General features: G+C 43.4%; 2 protein-coding genes across 2 annotated transcripts in view; one reads left to right on the top strand and one right to left on the bottom strand.

The window, feature by feature from the left end:
* LOC143266776 (protein VCF1-like) overlaps positions 1 to 21,173 on the top strand; it is a 463,727-nt gene that overhangs the window by 388,604 nt on the left and 53,950 nt on the right. The gene's annotated exons all lie outside the window — the stretch shown is intronic.
* Positions 8,721 to 20,802, bottom strand: LOC143270898 (protein VCF1-like). Its single transcript, XM_076562197.1, has 3 exons — positions 20,648 to 20,802; positions 20,244 to 20,340; positions 8,721 to 9,007 (listed from the first exon to the last, which is right to left on the bottom strand). Exons 1-3 carry the CDS (start codon positions 20,659 to 20,661, stop codon positions 8,774 to 8,776), a joined length of 345 nt encoding a protein of 114 aa, XP_076418312.1. The 5' UTR covers positions 20,662 to 20,802; the 3' UTR covers positions 8,721 to 8,773.

Here is a 21,173-nt window from a genome sequence, read left to right as displayed (position 1 = left end):
TGCCTCAATTCAGACAAACGTCTCTATCACAGCAGTATTTTTGGTTCGTTCTACCGAAAAACTTCACACTGAGGGTGAAATTACCACATTTAGCTTCTGTAAAGCTCTTCACCAATACTGCACAGCTATTAGGTGATATAAGGTATTTTTCTAAAGGAGCTAGTAAAGCCAAAAGCGGCACAGCTCAGAACTCTTATTTCCTCACTGTTTGCATTAACCAGTGACAAAACCTCAGAAATACTAATCGAGCCACTTTCATTTTGGTTCCTTTATAGGAACATCATTGGATCTGACCTTTCTTAGTTCCACGCTCCTTTCCAGATGCTCCGGTAACCACTGAGCTTCATTCTCCTCTTGTGAAAAAAACACATACATGTCCTCAACCCCCTATTAAAACAGGATCCGGACCCTTCCAAATCCCAAGCAGGGATTCTTTCCATTTCACTTGAGTTTCAGGATTTAGTATTTTCACTTCGTTAGCTTTAACTCCTGATGTTATTAGCAGCGGTGATATTTAGCATTGATTTCTTATAAGGAACTTTCAGGTGAAGCAACTCTTTTGTAAGACAGTTAGATTTTCTGAAGTTTGTTTCCCATCTATAAAGCAGTCATTTCTTTTTTTGAATGCCTGTTTCCTTGTCTCCTTATTAGATTTGCAAAGGAATTACTCATTGCAGGCAGTTTGTTCAAAAGGCAAAGAACTTTTAATTTCAACATAAGTTTCTTCATGTCTAAGACAACATTCAGTGTATAAACTGCTTTCCCTTGTTTTAAGGATTTTAAAGTGGCTTGTTTGCTCTTAAAGGTAGCTTTTTGTCATCCAACTACCGTAAAAATTTGCACAGCTATTAGGGTAAATAAGGCATTTTACCAACGGAGCCCCAAACCGTGAATATCCTAGTTCCGTATCCTTTCAATTTTTCATCGGAACTGACACTTAAACCCTTAGACGATTTTCCTCCTTATTTTTAAAAGCTGTATTTTAATTTTAGAGCTGACAAAAGTGTTTCAGGGCAATGTCGCCATCTTTAGTGGAAAAACTACCTTTCCCAGAATGCATTTCCCTTATATCAGTCCATAATAATTCAGTCCCATATCAGTCCCTTATATCATTTCCCATAGTTCTTTTTGGGTCTGAGAGTCAACTGGTTCTCTTTTACCAGACTTGCTTACAAATTCTTGCCCGGGAGGTTTGAACAAAGTTTTTTGCTTTTGCAACGGGAGATTTGAACAAGCATTTTACATTTTCAGCTATGGCACATTGGGAGGTTTCTATTCTCTCAGCTGGCTTCAACAGGTGTCTCTCCTTTATCAGACACTGGCCCCCGGATCAGAACCACACCTGCCTCCTTAGCGCGCATTGAGGCTGGCATTTCTGATAGCAACTTTCCTCGGGGCTTGTGTTTGTCTTAGCCAGTCAGTGAAAAACAAGATCATTTACAACAGCTTTTTCATAGCTCCTTCAGAGATTTTTTCCCACTGATTTATCTCATTTTGCTTGCTCCTTCCCCAGATGCAGAGCTTCAGCTATTTGCGGCTCTGTTTCTCTGCTAGCTGTCTTTGGAGGTAGGGGCTCCCCCCCCCCAAATCTGTTTCCAATTCTAGCAGCTTTTTCAGGTCATACATTTTCTGGGGAGGATTATGTCCCTTCTCTGTTTCTTCAGAGTCTTTCTCCCAGACAGTTCCCAGTTTGGTCTCAGTTTATCCCCTCTACCCCAGAAACAGTTTCGAACACTACAGTGGCGGCTTTCCCTGCTACTGAAGGTAGGAGCTTTTTGTCCGTTTGTTTTCGGGGTCTGTGTTGTTTGCGTACAGACTGAAAATCTAACAAGGGAGGTTTTTGCCATTTCTAAACTCCCATTAGGACAGGTGCTTTGTATCATCAGGCCTTCACCTGGCCCAGTCCCCCAATGGGTTGTGTTTGCTTGTCTGGGTGCTCAGGACAGAGCTTATGCCAAAGGCAGTCACCCCTTAGGGCTACACTCCCTCATTTCATCGGGAGTCAGTTGAAACAAAGCTTTTCTCAAAGAGATGCTTTCTCTGACAGAAAAGAAAGCTTTACTCCTGGATAGTTCTGTTCTGCCCTGGCTGGGCTCTTTCCCCAGACAGCGTTCTGACTCAGCAGCACGACTGCTTCAGACACAGTTCAGCTTTACTGTTTTCCCAGAAAGGTCCTTTTTCTAATAGGAAAGCTTTTCAGATTTCTTTTTGCAGTCGTGGACCTATCAACCCGGGACTTGTAGGAAAGTGGACAACTGTGCCGTTCCCACCGGCTTTAGCTTTGTTCATTAGCAATCTTCCCCTGGGTGCTGCACCTTCCTGCCTCAGCTCTGTGCTCCAGGAAGTTTACAACTGCAGGAACCCTAGTATCCCCGAAATGCACTCCAACTCAGAGATGCTGGCCAGTCACCTCTGGGTTTTTGGTCAGAAGCAAGGATTCAAAGCTAACAGTTTGCATTGCTTCAGGGGATCTTTGCATTAGGAAGATTAGGAGCACCTTTCCATTCTGAAATGCTCACTCAAGACCTTTGCTGCCTTAGCTCAGCTGTAACTGTGAAGCTTGACTATTTTGCTTTTCTCAGGTAAAGTTTGCTGGCTTTTGGGCTCTCTGTAGCTCTTCACCCACACTCTCCCCAAGCGTTTCCCTCAGGGTACTCTGACCCACTGTCTTTTACTAGCTTGAAGAGACAGAGCTTAGAAGGGGTTTTTAGAAACTTGTCCTTGCCTCCTGCATTGCAGGGATGATTTTTAAAGCTTGAAAGAACTTAGAGGTTTTGCTGTCTTAAGAGGTTTGCTGTTTTCCCTTAGAGCTAATCACAGGTGGTCCCCATACTAATATCTTCAGGTGATTCTACTCTCCTCTTTCTGAGAGAGGTTAGAGGCTTTAGTTTTTAAGTTTCTTAAGAAAGATTAAGGCTTTTTAGAGAGATTTCCCCCCAAATTTTCCAAGAAAAGCTTTAGAGTTTAAGAGAAAGATTTTTCCCCCCCAGGAGAAAGACCAACTTTTCCCAAAACTTCCCAACTTTAAACTTTGACTTCTTACACCCCCATTTTTGCCTCAGGGAGAAATTACTTTCTCCTGCGGCTTGGACTTGGCATTTCAGCTGTCCCCAGGTCAAAAGCTTCCATAGGAAACTTTTCCTTCCCCATAAGCTCCAAGAAGAGCTTTTTTACTACCCGAAAAGCCCAAAGAACGATTTTTTCCCCAGTTTGCTTTCAAAGCCCCCAAAGATAGAAAATTGAGTTTTTCTGTCTAGTTGCCTTACTTATTTTTCCTACACAATCTTATACTTCTAAGTTTTTCCTAAACTATATTACTACCCTATATCTTATACTTATCACAGATAGAAATTGAGAAAGGGATAGAAGATAGAAAATTTTGACAGAAGAGAATTTCGCTGCAGCATCGGACATCCTTCCAGTCCGCTTTCCTTTTCTCTCGAGGATAAAACCCCCGCCTCACCAAAAATATATATATATAAAAATATATATATTCCATAACACCGGCATGCCTTTCCACTGGCAGGGCTAACTCAGCACTTTCACCAAAAACTCTGTAATAAAACTATTATTTTCCTTTATCTTTAGTCCCTATTACTTTGTCTTAAGTCCCTGTTCATTTGTCTTTAGTCCCCCCCTTTTTTTTGTTCCCTTTTTTTTCCGTCCCTTTTTTTTTCTTTAGTCCCTTTTTTTTAGTCCCTTTTTAGTCCCTGTTCATTTGTCTTTAGTCCCCCCTTTTTTTGTCCCTTTTTTCTTTAGTCCCTTTTTTCCCCTTTCTTTAGTCCCTTTTTTCCCCTTTCTTTAGTCCCTTTTTTCCCCTTTCTTTAGTCCTTTTTTTTCTTTAGTCCCTTTTTTCTTTAGTCCCTTTTTTCTTTAGTCCCTGTTCACGGCGCCATTCTGTGGGGCGTTTACCCACCACCCCCACAGCTTCCCAGAGTTTTCTTGAGTGCGAGCAGCAGGAAATATTAGATAGAAGGATTTATAGCGGAGAATGTTGCGGAGATAAACAGATAGAAAATAAAGGATAGCCTCGAGAGGGCCTGGAACCTATTCCAACGGGCCCCGACTGTCTCTGGTCCAGGGTTTTTATAGAGACGCCAAGGGGTGGAGCAAAAGACCTCCTCCCCCAGCACAGCCAAGTGCAGACCATCTCAGACACCTGCACTCAGGCCCGTGGTCCTGATCATCCTCTATTCGGACCTGCTGGGTAAAGCCACGAGGAACCCCGGAACGGGCTCCCACACCAGTGTAGGGAAATAAATCCCCATTGCTCACTACTGGATTCTTAGTTCTCTGCCTAAATTACACGTTTCTCAGTGGGAATGGGGGCATTCTGATTGATGGGGGAAATCCTGCCCTTGCTACACTTGACTTGAGCATTCTTCTTTAAACTTTGATAAAAGATTCCTAAAGTTGATCTCCAGTAGTTCCGCACAATGTGCTCCTGAGTTTTACCCTTGTAGTTTCTCAGCACGAGCCTGTCCCCTCCAGATGACCAGATCCTAGCAAACAGATCAAGCATGTCACTCTCCATCAAGATTGAGAACCTACACCACATGGCTCCTGTTATTGCCTTCATCATTGGGATGTGGCATGGTCCATTTGCCAATAGTGGCTCCCTAGGTAGTGTTTCAGCTTCAGACCTTACGGGGTCAACTGCTTTGGAAATTAAAGTTTAAATTGTAGGTTCAACTGGACTATTGCCTTTCTGATTCATCTTTCCTTTGATGAGGCCTACAGACTCAAGTAGGTCCTCACTGTGGAGATTCAATCTCTGTCTTTGACACACCTAGAGGCATGGACTCTGCATAAAAATGCCATGTAATCAGTTTAAGGCATTAGGGAAGCATATCACATAATGAACATGGGCCTAAACTCAGTATGCTATAGAGCATACCCAAGGACTACCACATAACCACAACAGTATCAAAGTAAACACAGTCCTGTTCATGACTGGATGCTGCCAGTCAATACGAGACTGTTAGCATTTCAGTATATGCACCCGAGGCCACTCAGAGATTTGAGAAATCACAAAGCATGCGTCAAGTCAATGTCAACAATGAAGGCCCTCAGAACATAAAGGAGACTCAAGTCTATGCTTAAGATGAGCAGTAGGAAGTTAATGTCCAGTGCTGGGTCACATGGATACCACCAGATTAAGCATTGTAAAAGAGAGTGGCAATGGAGGTTATGATGGCATCCGTCCAGTCCTATTTGTTGAGTAACTTACCAGCATGTTGTCCTGTGTGCTACATCATCTCTTTGTAACTTTCCACTAGCAGGAAAGAAGATCCGTCTGATCTCATACTTACATTGACTCCTGAGATATGACTACATAGGAAATAATTCCATAAATCTTATGGACACTTTACTGGGTTTTTATTTATTTGTGTGTGCTTGCTTTGTCTGTACATGGTATTGAACTTAGTGCCTGATATACAGTAGGCATAAGATACCACTGGACTATAATTACAGCCTTCTTTTTTGAAGTTTTCTTTTGCCACAAAGTCTCACATCCTCTACACAGGCTATGTTGAACTCAGTCTGTAGCTCTGCCTTAGAGCCTGTCATCCTCCTGCCTCAGCCTCCCAGCTATCTGGGATTACAGGCATCCACCAGCAGGCTTGTATTATCATTTCTATTTGAAGGCAAGTACTTGGACAACTTTCCTCTTCCAGGAGAAGCAATGACCAGTACTCCAGAGGGCCGTCAATTATCAGCTCTTCCTTTTTCGCTACATTTACCCTCTATGTGCTATGGTATTTTGAAAATTGACAACTAAATTTAATTGCTCAACAGGAAATCTCAGCATATAAAAATACAGCAGCCAAAAGTGTGGCAAAGGCCAGTCAATCAGGATTGTACCAGTATTGGACCTCTCACAAAGGTCAAGAAGGTATGCCATGTTTATGCACGTGGTCCCTATCAAATTCTCTTACTTTAAAGAAAGAGAGAGAGAGAGAGAGAGAGAGAGAGAGAGAGAGAGAGAGAGAGAGAGAAACTGAAAGAGAGACTGAGAGGTCCACCTTGTGAAGAATTCTGCGTCATCATCGCCGTGTGCCCCGCACCCCCCCCCCCCCCGTCTTGTCTTGGTTCATACCTTTAAACATTTCTTTTTTTCTGAATTCCTCCTGACCACAATCATCCACATCTGATGCTAAGCATTACAGGATGAGATAACAGTTGCTAATTAGAGTCAGCTCTGAAATCTGCCTCAATTGGTGGGGATAGAAATGATCTTATTACACAGATCTTACATGATAGGGGAAAATGGTGATAATACAGAGAATGGCACAAGAGCTCAGAAAATCCTGTAAGTTAGGGTTTGATGGAGAGCTCAAAGTGACCTTTGTTTCAGTCTGTTCTGTGTTGTGGTCAAGTAGACAGAAAAGGATTCCCCAGAGGAAATGATCTAATGATCATGTTAATCTGCAGCAGGGACCATGTGAGAGTAGGTAGAAAGGATAGAATGAAGACTGTAATATCATGCATGTGGCTGTCATGTCTCCCAAGTGAAAAATCACAAAGTGAAACCAGTGCCATCTGCCAGTGGCCCAACCGAGGAACTTCACAATAATGCTGGTGATAAGACATCCAGGAAGGAATACATGAGAAACTCCTCTGCCCATTAGGACTTGTCCAAGCGTCATTCAATGGGTACAAACAAGGCCACCATAAAGTTTGTCCCTCAAATTTCTTCTTGCATAACTTGAGTCAAGATACCCTCTTGTCTGTGGCCATGAATAGACAAGCCCACCCCGACTAAAGATGTTCAATTCCTCCATGGATCTAGTAGTAGTTTTGTATGAAGAACCACCAGAGGATGTGGATTTCAGGTCAAAGTTCTTGATTTGGAGATGGAGGGAGTAAAGTCAAGGAGAGAAGGAAGAAGGGAGAGCTAGAGAGAGAGTGAAGGTCAGAGATGGAGGGAGACAGTGTGTGTGAGAGAGAGGCAGGTGGGGCAGACAGAGAAGCAGAGAGCAGAAGAAAGGAAGAGAGAGACTGTTCTCAGTCTCTGGTCCAATGTACGCATCATGGATGGCATCACTAGGCTTAAATACTGTCTAGTTGCACAATGCAATGAGTGGGCATCTCCTGCTGAAGTGTCTAGAATCACCCGGCCTTGCCTACAACAGCCCACCTACATTAGAGGAGAGAGAGTTTGTAATAAGTTGAAAAGACCTGGTTTTCAACTCTTGTGTTCTTTCTCTGCAGTTGTGTGCCTTAAGTTGCTCATGGACTCCTGCCACATTCTTCAGGATCTGATGGACCGGTGGGTGACTTGTGTCAAGTTTCCCTCCCTGCCTCTGACTTCTAAAGCTCACCCTACTTCTGTCTCAAGGGGTGTTGGGAGGAACTCACTGGAGTACAGCCCATACTAGGTTGTTCTTAGAGGCCAGTTAGGTCCTTACTCCCTAAAAACAAGCCTCGTATCACCCTTGGCAAAGCCTTCTTTCCTTGTTCCAGCTACTTGATTCTTCAGTGGAAAAGGATCCCTTCTCTTGCCTGCTGGTTACTTACAAAATAATTGTACTTTACATGAGGGACCGTGTGGAGGATGAGGTTACACCATTCCAATAAGGACTTGGGATCTGTTAGGTCATAGGCTCGTGATAAACAGTTAAATAACTTGCAAAAGACAGTAAGGTGTTGACACAGGACAAGAGATGAAGCAGTCAGATTTCCAGGAGATTGAGTCCAGCTGGAGGTAAATAGTCATTCCAGTTCCAGCTTGGTAACATGGTCAGAGCCCGACTTTAAAAACAAACACAAATAATCGTTTTAGAAAGATCAGACATGATGGCACAAGCAGTGAATCCTAGCACACTGGATGCAGAGGCAGGCTGAGCTCCTTGTGTTCCACTGGTCCACCCTGCCCCGAAGAACTGTATGGATTTTGATTTTGTGAGATGCCCTCTTCCACATGAAAGACTTGTTATAGAACGGACAGTCATCCCACCCAGCTTTACAAGATCTCTTGAGTCAGAAATCATTCAGTAGCTTAGACTTTATCAACATTAGACATAATAGATGGAACTCTAAGGAACAATACCTAAGCAGTTCACAAGTGGATTTTGCACTTAAGCCATGGCATTGCTATGCACTTCTCTGACAGAATTACAAGTGCTTTGCACAAGGTATGAAGGGCACACACAGGAGCATTAAAGGAAGAAGGCTTCTCCCTTGGAATACAAAGTGTGAAGTTACTAGACACAGGCTTCACATTTACAACTGCATGGGCTGACATTGTCACCATTGTAAGTAGGGATTGATTTCTGTAGAACATCTCCCTTCTGAGGAGCGGCCCTGTCATTCATTTCAGAATGAGAACCAGTCACATTCTCCCTCCTACACAATGCTCATCACCGGTTGGTGTTGTCTTGTCTCTTGATGCTGTTCCTTCTTTCAAGATTTAATGAAAACCAGCCACTCATTTTTGGGCCACTTAGCTTTTCAGAAGGAGTCACATTTTAAAACTACATTTAACATAGACCCTAGATGAGTGACTTGGAACCCAATCTGAATTGGACATATAAGTCATTCAGTATCAAGAGAAGTCCTCATGTTGCTATTTTAACATGAACTACACACCAGACTTGACAGAAAACATATCAAACTGTCATGAAGGACCTTTTGAAATCGCAGTGGTGGAGCAAACAGCAAAAGATTACAAATGCCCATTGACCTCTTACTGAAAATACAGAAAAAGCCAAGACTGCTTTATGTGAATGCCATTGCTTTTTATAAACAAGGGAGGAGGATGCCTAGGTGATCATGCCAGAGATTGTCCTCTCTGCTGCAGTTTGAAGAAATGAGCTTCCTTCAAGATCTGGTTTATGAAGGAGTAAGGACCTTGGTCTTGGCCCAATGCATAGTCCACATCGGAGAACTCGGGGACTTCGGAGTTAAGTTCAGCATGGTCCGGGTTTAAGCTGCTCTCTGGTACACTTTCTCTCTTGGTGTTATTGATGCTGCTGTGGATCTTTTCATTATCACTGCTTGATGACTGGAAGGAGAAAAACAGAAGGAGGATGGCTATTATGATTGTCATTATTTCCTCTTCAGCTTGAAGAATACTGGCATCACACTCTACAAAAGGCTTCACAGTCTATAAAGTGCAATCACTTGGGTAGCTCATTCCTTTCTCACAGCAGCACTATAGCTTAAGCTGGTGGTTAATGGTACCCATTTGACAGAACAGGAAAGAGATGTCCCACAGGCCCAAAGGCCAGTCTCTGGGAATGTTAGGGAGAGGGTTCAAACACAGGATTTCACACTCCAAATGTGTCCACATATCCTCTGGCCCTGTTTGTACCGTGCATTCCAATTACCTGCACCAGGGAAGTGTGCTCCCAACCTCCAGGAGAAAGCAGCAATCAATGCTGCAGACTGTGATAGGGATTTGATGAAACAACTAAGATGGAATGCAGGTCCACGTTCCAATGTGGCAAAGAAATAATGGGGAAAGCTCCATTTACATTTATATATATATATATACACATATACATACATATATATATGTGTATATATATATATATATATATATATATATATATATATATATATATATATATATACAGGTACACACACAAATAACAGGATCTTTCCGTACCTGTCCCCAAGAGTGGACATAACTGTTCTTCCTATAGCAACTCAAGGCTCCACTCATATCTCCAAATGCCTTGATAGTTTAAATGACAGCTGTATGCCAACACTCAGCATTTCTAATGACTAACACCCCTTGGTCTCCTATTTGTGGTTCAGTGTGCTTTCTTTTCTGTGTGTTTGCCTTTAATATTGTTTTTCCTGTATATAACTTCACCCAGTAATATTGGTGATACTATGTGTGATTTCCACCGCCCACAAAGTATCTTATTTTGTAATTCTGTAGACTAGGCATGCAACTCAGTGGTAATGTGCTTTCCTCACATGCATGGGACCTTGGGTTACAATACCTTGGGTACAGGAACACACACTTGTGCAGACACTCATAGACTTCTTGCCTTTAATCTTAAGAACTTCAAAGGGGGAGAAGGTGATCACAATGACCCTTATCTTAATAGAAATGGTGAGCAATATTGGTATTGAATGTCTTATAAGGTCATTTTTCATCTTAGTACCTCTAAGAATGAGAGAAATCAGAAATGTTGTCATTCTCAGGTCATCTGGACCTCCTCATCTCACTACATCACCCACAGGTAGCCAATGGCAGTATATGTACAATGAGATTCATGCATTCAAAGACTGTGAGAGACACAGAAGGCAAGTGATTCTGCGTGTGACTGTTAAATAGCTTTCCATGAATTTAAGGGCTATGCTTGTGAAAGAGGTCTCAGAGGAACCCAGACAAACTATACCGCTTAAAGGCCTCCAGTGAAAAAAAATCTAGACGTCGCAATTTTACTGTATATTTTGCTTATTAATACTCAAAAGCGAGGTAACCTATCACATTGAATAAAATCGCCCAGTACACACTCTGGTTTCCCTTAGGTAGATTTACTTTCTTGGTTGTTTGGTGTGGGTTCTTTCTTTCATTTTTCTTCTTTCTTTTTTTTCTGCTGGGCTATATTCTGAACGATATGGCAAGTAGGGGAATCATCAGAAATGGGAGCATATTTGGTTTACACTCTTGTGTCATGAAGATTATGGTATCATATGAAGAGGGATATAGTACGTCAAGAGGCTCAGGATATGGTGACATGGGTAGAGAGCTCACCTAGCACACAGGAAATACTGGGTTGAAGCCCAGTTTAACACACCAGGTGCTGAGAAGCACTGGTGTAGAACCAGGTGGACTTTGGAGGATCAGAATGTCAAGGTTATGATCATCTTTAGCAAAATAGTCATGTTGAGGTGAACTTTATCCACCTGAGACTCTGCCTATGAGAACTTAAAGAAAAACTCACAGCCCTGAATGGTATTTTTCAGAGACATTGTGAAGAAAACAAAAGATGACCCGCCTCTCATTTCTCGTTGACATAAAAATTTTCTCACTTATGTAGAGGCATCATAATTACAATAATGTTCATTGATAGTTTTTACAACTTCAGCATCTCAAATATTAACAACCAGAAATCACTGAACAGTTTTTATAAGGGAAGTAACTGGCAGGGCATATTAGCACATACCTGATGTACCACCACTTGGGAGGCAGAGGTAGGAGGATCTGGAGGTCAGTCTGGATTACATAGTGAGTTCCAGGTCAGTCCTAGCTGTGTATTGAGAATCTGCCAAAACAGAGAGCCAGACAAGTAGAGAGGCAGGTAGAAAAAAAAAGAATAAACAACAGAAAGAAGGCCTAAGTAAATCTAATTAATCTAAACAATACTACATCTGTTAATTAAATAGAGTCTTCTGGCACATTTCGGGTAACAGGGAGGGTACAGATGTGGTTTTGATGATATAGAATGATATTCCTGATTTCTTATGGTATGTCATTTGAAATTTGAAGGGTAGTTAATAAATATCAACACTAATAATTGGTCGGAAACACAAAACTAATATTGTCTTTGTTACTTTCTATTGTTGTGAAGACACCATGACAAGGTGGCTTACAGAAGCACTATTGGAGACCTCCTGTTTCAGAGGGTAGTTAGAGTCTCTGACCACCATGAAGGCTGCATGGCAGCAGGAAGGCAGGCATGGGCTGGAACAGGTGTTGAGAACTTATAACTGGACACACAAACATGAAGCACAGAGGGGGAGCACACTGTGAATGGCATGGAATGGGGGTTTGAAACCTCAAAGCCCACCCTCATAGTGACACACCTCCTCCAACAAGGCCACACCTCCTAATCCTTCCCAAACGGATTTAGCTCCTGAGGATCAAGCATTTATATATATGAGCTATTGGAACCTTTCTGACTCAAACTAGCATACACTTATACAGCTTGAGACAGGAAACCATTATTTCTATGTTTGGGATAGCTTTACTTTCCATCTCATCTATAGCAAGAGGTTTAATGACAAAGATTCACTTTGTAAGTAACTGAATCACAGAATGCTACCACACTGCCAATGAAAATCTAAGTGAGACTCAGTTCCTCCTGACTTCCAACAAGACATTAGAGAAATGAAGTGTAGTGCTGGAGAAGAGACCTTGGGAAGAGTGCTCAGTGTGCTCCATTGTGGCGAGGACAGACTAACCCCCCACTCCCCAGCAGTGCTTTCTCCATCCACAGGGGCTATTCATCTAATCAAGAGTCCTCCCAGTTAGAAAGCCTGGACAATGTAACAGTCCTGCTGTGAGAATGACCTTGAGCAGGAATCTTTGAATTAAGAAATAGTTATGATGCAGGACCAACTGTGAATTGGTTTACTGCTTGTTCGGCTTGCCCTATTGACAGCCCAAACTGCTCTTCATAGCAGAAATATTTTCACCTTCCTACACCTCAGTTTCAGAGGGGAGTTCTTTTCCCAGAACATAAAAGACCTGAAATGCTTCAAGACTGTCCAAAATTTTAGTGACACATGAATGTTTCTTAGCATGTACTGACTGGTCCCAGAAACGCCTCTTCAGAATGCCCATTCAAGTAGGAAACCCAATCCTTTAGGAAAAATAGATTTATTGGCTGGGTTGTATTGACACATGCCTTTAATTCCAGCACCTGGAGCGTGAGGAAGTTGGATTTCTGTGAGTTCAAGGCAAGATTGGACTACAGACTGAGTTTCAGGACAGCCAGGCCTACAGAAAAACCCTGGCTTAAAAACAAACAAACAAACAAACAAACAAAACCGATTGATTGATTTATGTGTTCTTGAGTATATGCTATGTGCACCGTGAGTACTTAGGTGCTTGTGCAGGTCAGAACAGGGGGATGCATGCCCTCCAACTGGAGTTACACGTGGAAGGAAACCCCTCAGTATGGATGGATGCCCATGTCCTCTGAAAGAGAGGCTACTGTTCCCAACTGCTCAGCCATGTCTTCAGCCACACAAAGCCCACTCTTGTTTATCTGCGCTCTCCATATAGTTTAGCAATTGTTTTGGGCACACCCTTTCAGGTCCACACACTCTGTAAAATAAAAGCATATTTAATAAGAATCTGGGGAAGAACACCTCACCATTTAAAGATTCCAGGTGTGCTAAACAATGATGATGTGGCCCAGGTGCATGTGCATGGGCAAGGTTATACTTTGTTCAAGGCCTTAATAAAGTCTGCATGTTTGCCTCAGAGCCAAAGAAGCTGTGTGGCCAGCAGAGAACAGGTAGAGCTCTATTTGAGGACAGGACAGAGAATCACCTGTGGTGCTTTTTTCTCAGTAGGCTCAGAGCCATACTCACTTGGGCTGCACTTGTGAGAGAATGCCTGGGTAGGCACATGCCCTTGGGATGCCCAATCTACCCAAACACATGCTTGTGTATTTACTAATGGAGCAGGAATCTCACCCTTTTCTGATAGGCCCCTGAGCTGGAACTGACCCGAAAGCCTCCTCCCTGAGGACTAGCTATCATGGCTGACTACCTTTGTTGAGTACAAGCTTGCAAAAGAGGGATGCATCCAGCAGTCCTACCCAGCTATGAAGCCTGTGAACCACAACAACCAACACGGTCAGATAACCCTAAGGGTGCGATAGTGGCACAAACATCAGTGGTAACCTGCAGACCCTTAATCAGCCTTCAGCCCTGATCAGTAGGAGGGAAATCATACCTGGAACAGGAAACCTAGCCAACTACCCAAGGGTAGAAGTAGTAATGGAATCTGGAGAACCAGTAACTGCCACTTTACCAAGACAACGTATTCCCTAACTACATTCCAAATATTTACCTTATACCCACAGAGAAGTGTGGTCTCCATGCATCATGATGGAAACTTCCTTTTGCAACAGACAGAACCATTAAAGAAAAGCACAATCAATGAAAATGCAGAATTGTGGAGCCACCTCAAAACGGACACGAGGAACATAGTGGAAGAGGGGAAGAAAATTGTTGGAACTGGAGAATCATGGAATTTATAGTAAGAATGTTTTCTAGGAATGACAGAACTGCACCCATAAAGTCTCACCACCAAGAGGGCCTAAGAATGAACAGAAGAACAACCGTAACAGACATGCCAAAGTGGACAGGGAAGGCCTGAGTCACTCAATGCTACAAAACAAAACAAAAGAAAACAAAAATAAATCCTATAGGCATCTAAGGGGACAGTGAGAGAAAAGAGCAGGATGTCTGCTTATCCAATACCAAATGCTCAGTCCAGAGACATGCATAAAAGTAAGGTTATACTGACTTTAGTAAGATTATAGTGACTTTATTTTTCAGTCCCTGCGTGTGTGTGTGTGTGTGTGTGTGTGTGTGTGTGTGTGTGTGTGTGTGTGTAAATATAATCGCATTAAAGAAAGAGAGGGCAAAAATTTGACAGTGAGCAAGAAGGAGGGGTGTATGAAAGGGTTTCAGGGGACAAAGGGAAGGGGAGATGACACAATTATATTATGATCTGAAAGAATCAAATAAATGACTGAAGGTAAGGATGAAAGGTACCTGTACCAGCCAGTGTAGGACAGGCAGAATATTAACAGGCAGAACAAGAGCTCAGGAGTGTGAGGAAGATTTTGAGAGGCAGACACATGATGATAAGATGAGGGTATGTGGCCCCTACAGAATTTCTCCAGCCATAGAAAGCACAAGAGCCATCATGGCAAGAACATGTGGAGGCTTGGGGTTTCATGCTGAGAACTCCATTGAGCTGAACAGAGAGATATTCTAATGGACAGAAGGGAAAGAGGACAAAGAAAACGGAGGCCACCCACAGAGTTTTGCTAAGTATCCCCAAACAGGCTGTGCTCATCTTGATGATGTTGGCAGAAACACATGGAACATGCACTGGTACCCAGAGAGTGGAGGAGGAAAGAGTCACTGAGAGCTCTGTACATACACACAAGAACATCCCAGCCACTGCAGAGGACTCCTGGCTGGGTAAACATACATTCCCGGGATTGAGTTTAGCAGGCTCCCCAGGTTGAGTTCTCCAGTGTAATCAATGGCCAAGGAAGGGGCAGCTGCAGAAAGTAGGGTGCAGTGAGCAGCTGTAGAAAAGGAACTGCCAGAGAGATGGTGGCAGGGATGCAGACAGCAGCTTAGAATCACAGGAGAGAAGGAAGACAGCACCTGGAAGGAGGATGTCAGGTCTCCAGGATACACAGGAGGTGGAAAGAGACCTTCAATTGGCTAATGATAGAAATGACAGGAAAATGGAAACGGAAGCCATAGGAACAATGTGATCATGGAACAGCATCACAAACACTGAATGGAAATCCACATGTATTCATGATATAGAACTGGATAATGCTTCCTAAGTGAAAAGCAAGTGAATCCAGTATTTTTCTATCTTCAACACAGCTTTCTGTGCAATTCCATTCCTGTATACCTGCGAGACATTTGTTTCTGAACCCCAATAGTGTAACAAAATTCACCCTTAAACCTACTGCACCTCCGGAATTAGATGCTCTTTCTTACAACTGAAACTGACAAGCCCAACCATGCCCACTGAAGTCTTTAGACTAGAACTCCCGAGGCTCCTCACATTTGCACTGGCGGCTGACCTTCTCTGATCCCTCCAGAAGGATGCACACTCTCTTGAGTCAGAAGACTGTAGAATCACTACTACTTTGTTAATGAGCAAGGGAACGAAGGACGTTCATGTCCAAAGTTCTGTGGGCAGGTAGTCTAATCCAGGCTCTCTGAAGATCAGATGGTAAAATTGGGCCAGACCTTGAGTTCTAAGCTGCATTTCAACTGAAAACTTCAACCTCTGATACAATTATGTCACCTCATCTGTGTGAAAGAAGGGAATGGATTGCAACAAAGCAAACAAAAGATGACTAGGAAAGCCTCACCTGCAGAAAACACGTGGACATGATTATCTTCAATCCACAACTCAGCTTCTAACGTGAACTTGCACATGAGAGTTCTTGCCATACTTGGGCATGCTCCATGGACAAGGGTTCTTAAAGTGTCTACAAGCTATTAGGACATCAATAGCCAGGCTCTCCCACCCCATGCACACCCATTCAATGAATGTATCTTGCAAGAAGGTCATTTCAGGGGTACCCACTTTGCTTAGGCTTTGACAACACAACTAATGACATCTCTTTGGCTCAATTAGAGACTCAGAGCCCTCTAATGTTCTGTCTTCCAGATCATACAAAGAAATCCAGAGCGATGTAAATGGCCCCCTACTCAGTTCATTTCTGTTGCTGTGATAAAACACCCTGACACAAAGTAACTCAGGGTGGAAAGTTTTTCTTTGACTTACATATCCAGGCTTTCATCCCTTACTTCAGAGAAGTCAAAGCAGGAATTTAAGAGCAGCATCTCACATCCAGTCAAGAGCAGAGAGAGAAAGCACAGGGATCCTTGCTTGCTTGATTGTTTGCTTATACCTGGCTTTCCTTTTCTCCTATACATTCTGGGTGACTTGCCCAGGGAGTGGCACCACCTACAATGGGTTGACTCTACATTCACCAACAATCAAGACATACCCCACACACGCACCCCAAACTGATTGAAATAATTCCTCATAAGGACTATTTGAATGTCAATGAACTGAACAGGAAAATTATACTGAGTAAGGTCATGAAATCCCCAAAAGGACAAACACCACAGCTTTTCACTCCTATGTGCATCCTACCTTTGATTATTTTCTATTGTGTGTGATAAGCCTTTTGCACCCTGAAGGCCTCTGTGCTGTCACAGCAAACCAAATCAGACCGAATTGGAAAAGCCCAGGCTGAATGGGTAAAATGTTCCCAGTTGATTCCCGGCCCCTCAGAGAGGAGATGGGGCTGAGAGACTGGAAGAACCACCTGTCTGTTTTCCTGGATGCAGCTTATATACCTGTGGCAGTGGTCTTGAGCATCTCTGGTGGAGAAGCTGTGTATGGCAGACTTTAAAGGGGCTGGTTTGGGGAAAGAGATGAGGGATGGGAGTTGAGTTGGATCTTCCACCAGAACATTCCAGACTCTTTGGGTACAGGGATGCCAGGATGCCAGGGTTTGAGGTAGATATCCCACCCAAACAATGTGCTTATCCTGGAATCCATTTTGAACCCAAGAAACTAGAAACAGGCCATTGGGTTGGGGGACGTCTGCTTGCAGAGACAGGAAATAGCAGAATACTTGCAAAATGAATGGAGAGAGCAGAAATCCTGGGGTCTAAAGGGCTCTACCAGTTTCTGGAGTGATGGGAATGGGAAAAGGAGGGGTTGGGGTAAGGGCTAACCAAAATGAAGTGTGCAGAGAGAAGCTACATGAGAACCCATGGCCTTAGACCCCCGGTAAAATATGTGTAACAAGAGGAGGTTGTAGAGGGCATGTGATATGAAAGAATGTGAGGGGAATAGGAGGGGTTAAAGTTTAAGTGAGAATAGGGGAAAGGAGTGGAGATTAGAAGGCAGGATGTGGACATGCTAAGGAAAAATAAGGATGTATGAACAGGCTTTATGGAGATACACTAGATGGTAAATGAGGTCATACATGCTATTTTTCAATGATTAGTCGATCCTATGCTTATTGGTGTTTTGCCTGCATGTATGTCTGTGAAGGTGTCAGATCTCCTGGAACTTGAGTAACAGTCAGATGTGCCATGTGGTTCTGAGAATTTGATGCCAGGTCTCCTGGAAAAGCAGACAATACTAATGACTGAGCCATCTCTCCAGCCCCCATACATGTTATTCTGAACAAGGATACTGCATGTGGATGAACAATGGTATTCCCAAAAGCCATAGGTCATTAAGTAAAATCTCCACATGGCACATAAATTACCTCCCTATTGTCTGGCCAGCCTCAGAGGTGACCAAATAATGAAGGCTATTGCCATTACTCTTGGTTGTCCAACAGAACAAGATGGTAGGACCCTGTAGCCGAGACACTATACACTTCTGTTACAGATCACAGGGAAATCAGTCTTGAGTTCACCAAGAAACTCTCCCAGCTGGCCAATGTCCATAGTCCCGAGAAGGTATATATGTTGGCTGTCATGAGGGAAAAGACATAAGTGATCTTACCCATTGCTGGACCCTGTATGGTATAATACTGGCCCGCCAGGCATGATGCGTCCACTGGTGGAATAGTTGCAGTTCTGTGCCTGGGGCTAACCAATTCTTCTCCTGATTGGATCTGAGGCCTGCTCCACATGAATGAGTGTATGCCTGGCACTGTAAACATAGTCAAAACCTATTATTAGTGAGCCCACAGTTCCTCCAAAGTGCTGGGGGTGGACTTACTGTTGATCTGCTAAATGGCTATGTTGTTAAACTGCCTTCTGAATATTTATGTTTGCATGCATAGGTCTGCACTGCTCTCAACACTGGTTTCAGAAGCTTCTTGTTGCAATGAGTAGTGGTCAATGTGGAAACACATAACTGTTCAAAGTGCTGACACTAAGCAGCTATGCGTGCTGAGCCACAGATAGGACATCTACAGCCACCTGCCCCTGCCATTGGGCTCAGGGAATATTGCAGATGAGGAGGCAGAAGGAATGTAAGGGCCAGATTACAGGAAGGAGTGCTGTGAAACACTGTCCCCTGGTTATGCTATGGCTCTTGCACATGGGAACCCATGGTAGCTGTGATTATCTGCACAAGATCTGAACACGATGAAGCCAGGTTAATCCCCTGGGAGGTGCTGTTGTGGCTGTACCTCCAGCCTAGGAGCTATTGGACACTGATGGCTGCTGGAGAAGGAAGAGTCACTTCTCTCTGGGTAGATGGCCCCTGGTCAGTTACCTTGGACTCAGTGGATGACCCCAAGGCTCTGTGTACTTCAGAAACACTAGCGGGACAAAGTGGCTTAAACAGGTGCATAGATACACAGTGAAAAGAATGCTCTAATGTTTAGACCAATATTGGTTGGGGGAGACCAGGGTAGAGCTGCAGGCAGAGATTGTAGGTGAAGATGATCAAGAAATATCATATCCATGCATGACCTTTCAAAAAATACAGAAGAGTATTAAAAAGAGATCCTCCTCTCAGGTGGTTCCATGTCCTGTGAGGCTGGCAGTTAAATTAACCAGCATGGACCACAAACTGCTAACACCAGTAAGATATGTAAGAGGCTACCAAACATTCCAGCAGACACCTAACTCACCCTGCATAAAACAGTGGTGTCACGAAGAGCTGTAGTCCCAACAGTTGGGGAAAATCAACAATGCACAGAAGTCTAACAGGAATAGGTGAGAGGCCCTTAATGTATTTTTCCATTTTTGTCTTAACTGCTGTTTTCCTTGGAACTTGAGCATTAGTTCTCATGTGATCAATAGCAGAGTGAAGGTCTGGCATCTGTACTAGTGACCCACAGCTACCCCACACTGTCCATTTCTTCTTTTACTCAGCCATCAGGAAAACACTGTGAAGGCATTGTTCTTTATCATGGAGACAGACATGTACCAAAGCTTTCTGTCTTATGTCTGCACTACCATGTTTCATGTCTTTGTTCCAGGGAGCAGATTTACACATGGAGGTCTAAGAATGCTAACCTTGGAAACAAAGGCCAGTATTCATATTTAGGTGACTGTATGCAACAGAAAACTCAGTGGGTCAAGAACACTCCTTGCTTGACTAGGGTATGTCTGGGTATATTTTATCCAAAACCTACCTGTTTGTGTCCCAGAGGAAGGCACCTGTTGATAAGCCTTTTATCTCTTGTTCGGGAAAGGAAAAATTGAGCCATACTTACTCATTACCTGATGAGACTTGTCCAGCAACCCTTTACAATGCTCCCTCCTCACTAAGTTATGCTTCCATTCAAACCATGCTGCATTACCACTTACTGGTTGTTAAAGTGAAGTCTGTTGAGGTTGAAATGCCAGCTCTTCAGCACAAACATCACTAAAGCTTTCCCAAACCCCTTCACACAACCCCCACTTGGCTCTTAGGTTTTTCAGGGAGAAAACAAGAAAGCAGTGTAGCTAGTAGCATGCCTCTCTGTTCTTGCAGTTTATTTCTATCCTAACTGCAGAAGGGGTTGGAGTCTCCCTCCTCATTTGCAAGGTGGAGGAATTTCTGGAACCCCATTCCTCCTGGTTGTGCCTAGGAAAGCTTCTCTGACAGCCCTGTCTCTGTTCTGACACACAGTAAAATCACGATTCTGTCAATACTGAAAATCCTGCTCTACCTCAAAGCCATTGCAGCCAAGGAGAAGACTTTCTGAGGACATCTGGGAGGGTTCTCTAGCCTCATGGAGATGGAAATGAACACCACAGAGCGGGCAATGAGTCAAGTGGAGAAGCTGGGTGGCCATAGTTCCTACCTCTATAGCACACGGGTCCTGGGCCTGGTCCTTCTTATTCCTCTTCGAATGACGGGGAAGGTGGGTGTCTTCCTCCTTGTCATTTCTTCTCCTTTTCCTGAAAAGGGTTTTAAAGGGAGAGGAACATCTGTCATCATTCAGCAACTGATCTTTCGGGTGCTTAACTTTCAGCCCCGTGCTGATACCCAAATACGCAGCCTAGTCTGGGGATCCAGCAGTCAGAGCTGCTCTGATGGATTCAGATTCTGCAGGCAGATGGCACTAGGCAGTGGAGGGAACATGTCCAACAGGAATTCTACGTATACCCAAAGCCCAAGTTCAAGTTCCCCAATCAGAATCTTAATGTGAACCACTGCTTGGAACCAAAAACATAAAGATGTTATGGTCAAATGTTGAAACTCTACCTGACCAGGCCCATTGTCCACTGAAATAACCGTTCCAGATTATATGGTTCTCAGCTCTGCCATAGGGCAGATCTCAAGACAGGTGCGGCTTCTAGCGCCTATTTGCTCTTATGTCTGTTCAGCCAGTGGCTAGGAACAGACACTTCCTATGTACTGTCAGATTATTCCTGTTGCTATGGTGACAACTATTATGTCACTGTAGCTACTTCACGGCCATCACCACACTGTGGCTGATTGCTTCCCTGAAACTGTGTCTAGAAGTGTTTAAATATTTCATTCCCTTACATCTTCCTCCCATGCCCTCATTCCACATAGAATTAGTTTGTCGTATTTGACAGTATTGTTCTTGAATATTCCTCATAAGTTATTATAGGGACATTCTTACATCAGTTATTTAATTAAAGATAACTCCTATATGTTTGTTTTGTCATATATGTGTCTGAGTTCACTCATTTTCCCTAGTTTATAATCTTGCTTTAGTGTTTGAGAGAACACTTCAAGGACAGGTATCCCATTTAGTTTAAAG

This window comes from Peromyscus maniculatus, chromosome X (assembly GCF_049852395.1).
Source record: "Peromyscus maniculatus bairdii isolate BWxNUB_F1_BW_parent chromosome X, HU_Pman_BW_mat_3.1, whole genome shotgun sequence".
Lineage (NCBI taxonomy): Eukaryota > Metazoa > Chordata > Mammalia > Rodentia > Cricetidae > Peromyscus > Peromyscus maniculatus.
This window is presented reverse-complemented; position numbering and strand designations above follow the sequence as displayed.

Bases quoted from the DNA above. Each gene is read 5' to 3' on its own strand.
- LOC143270898 (XM_076562197.1), bottom strand. The intron at 9,008-20,243 runs GTAGGAACTATG...TTCTCCTTCCAG, and splicing joins AGGACCCGTGTGCTATAGAG to TCATCAAGCAGTGATAATGA.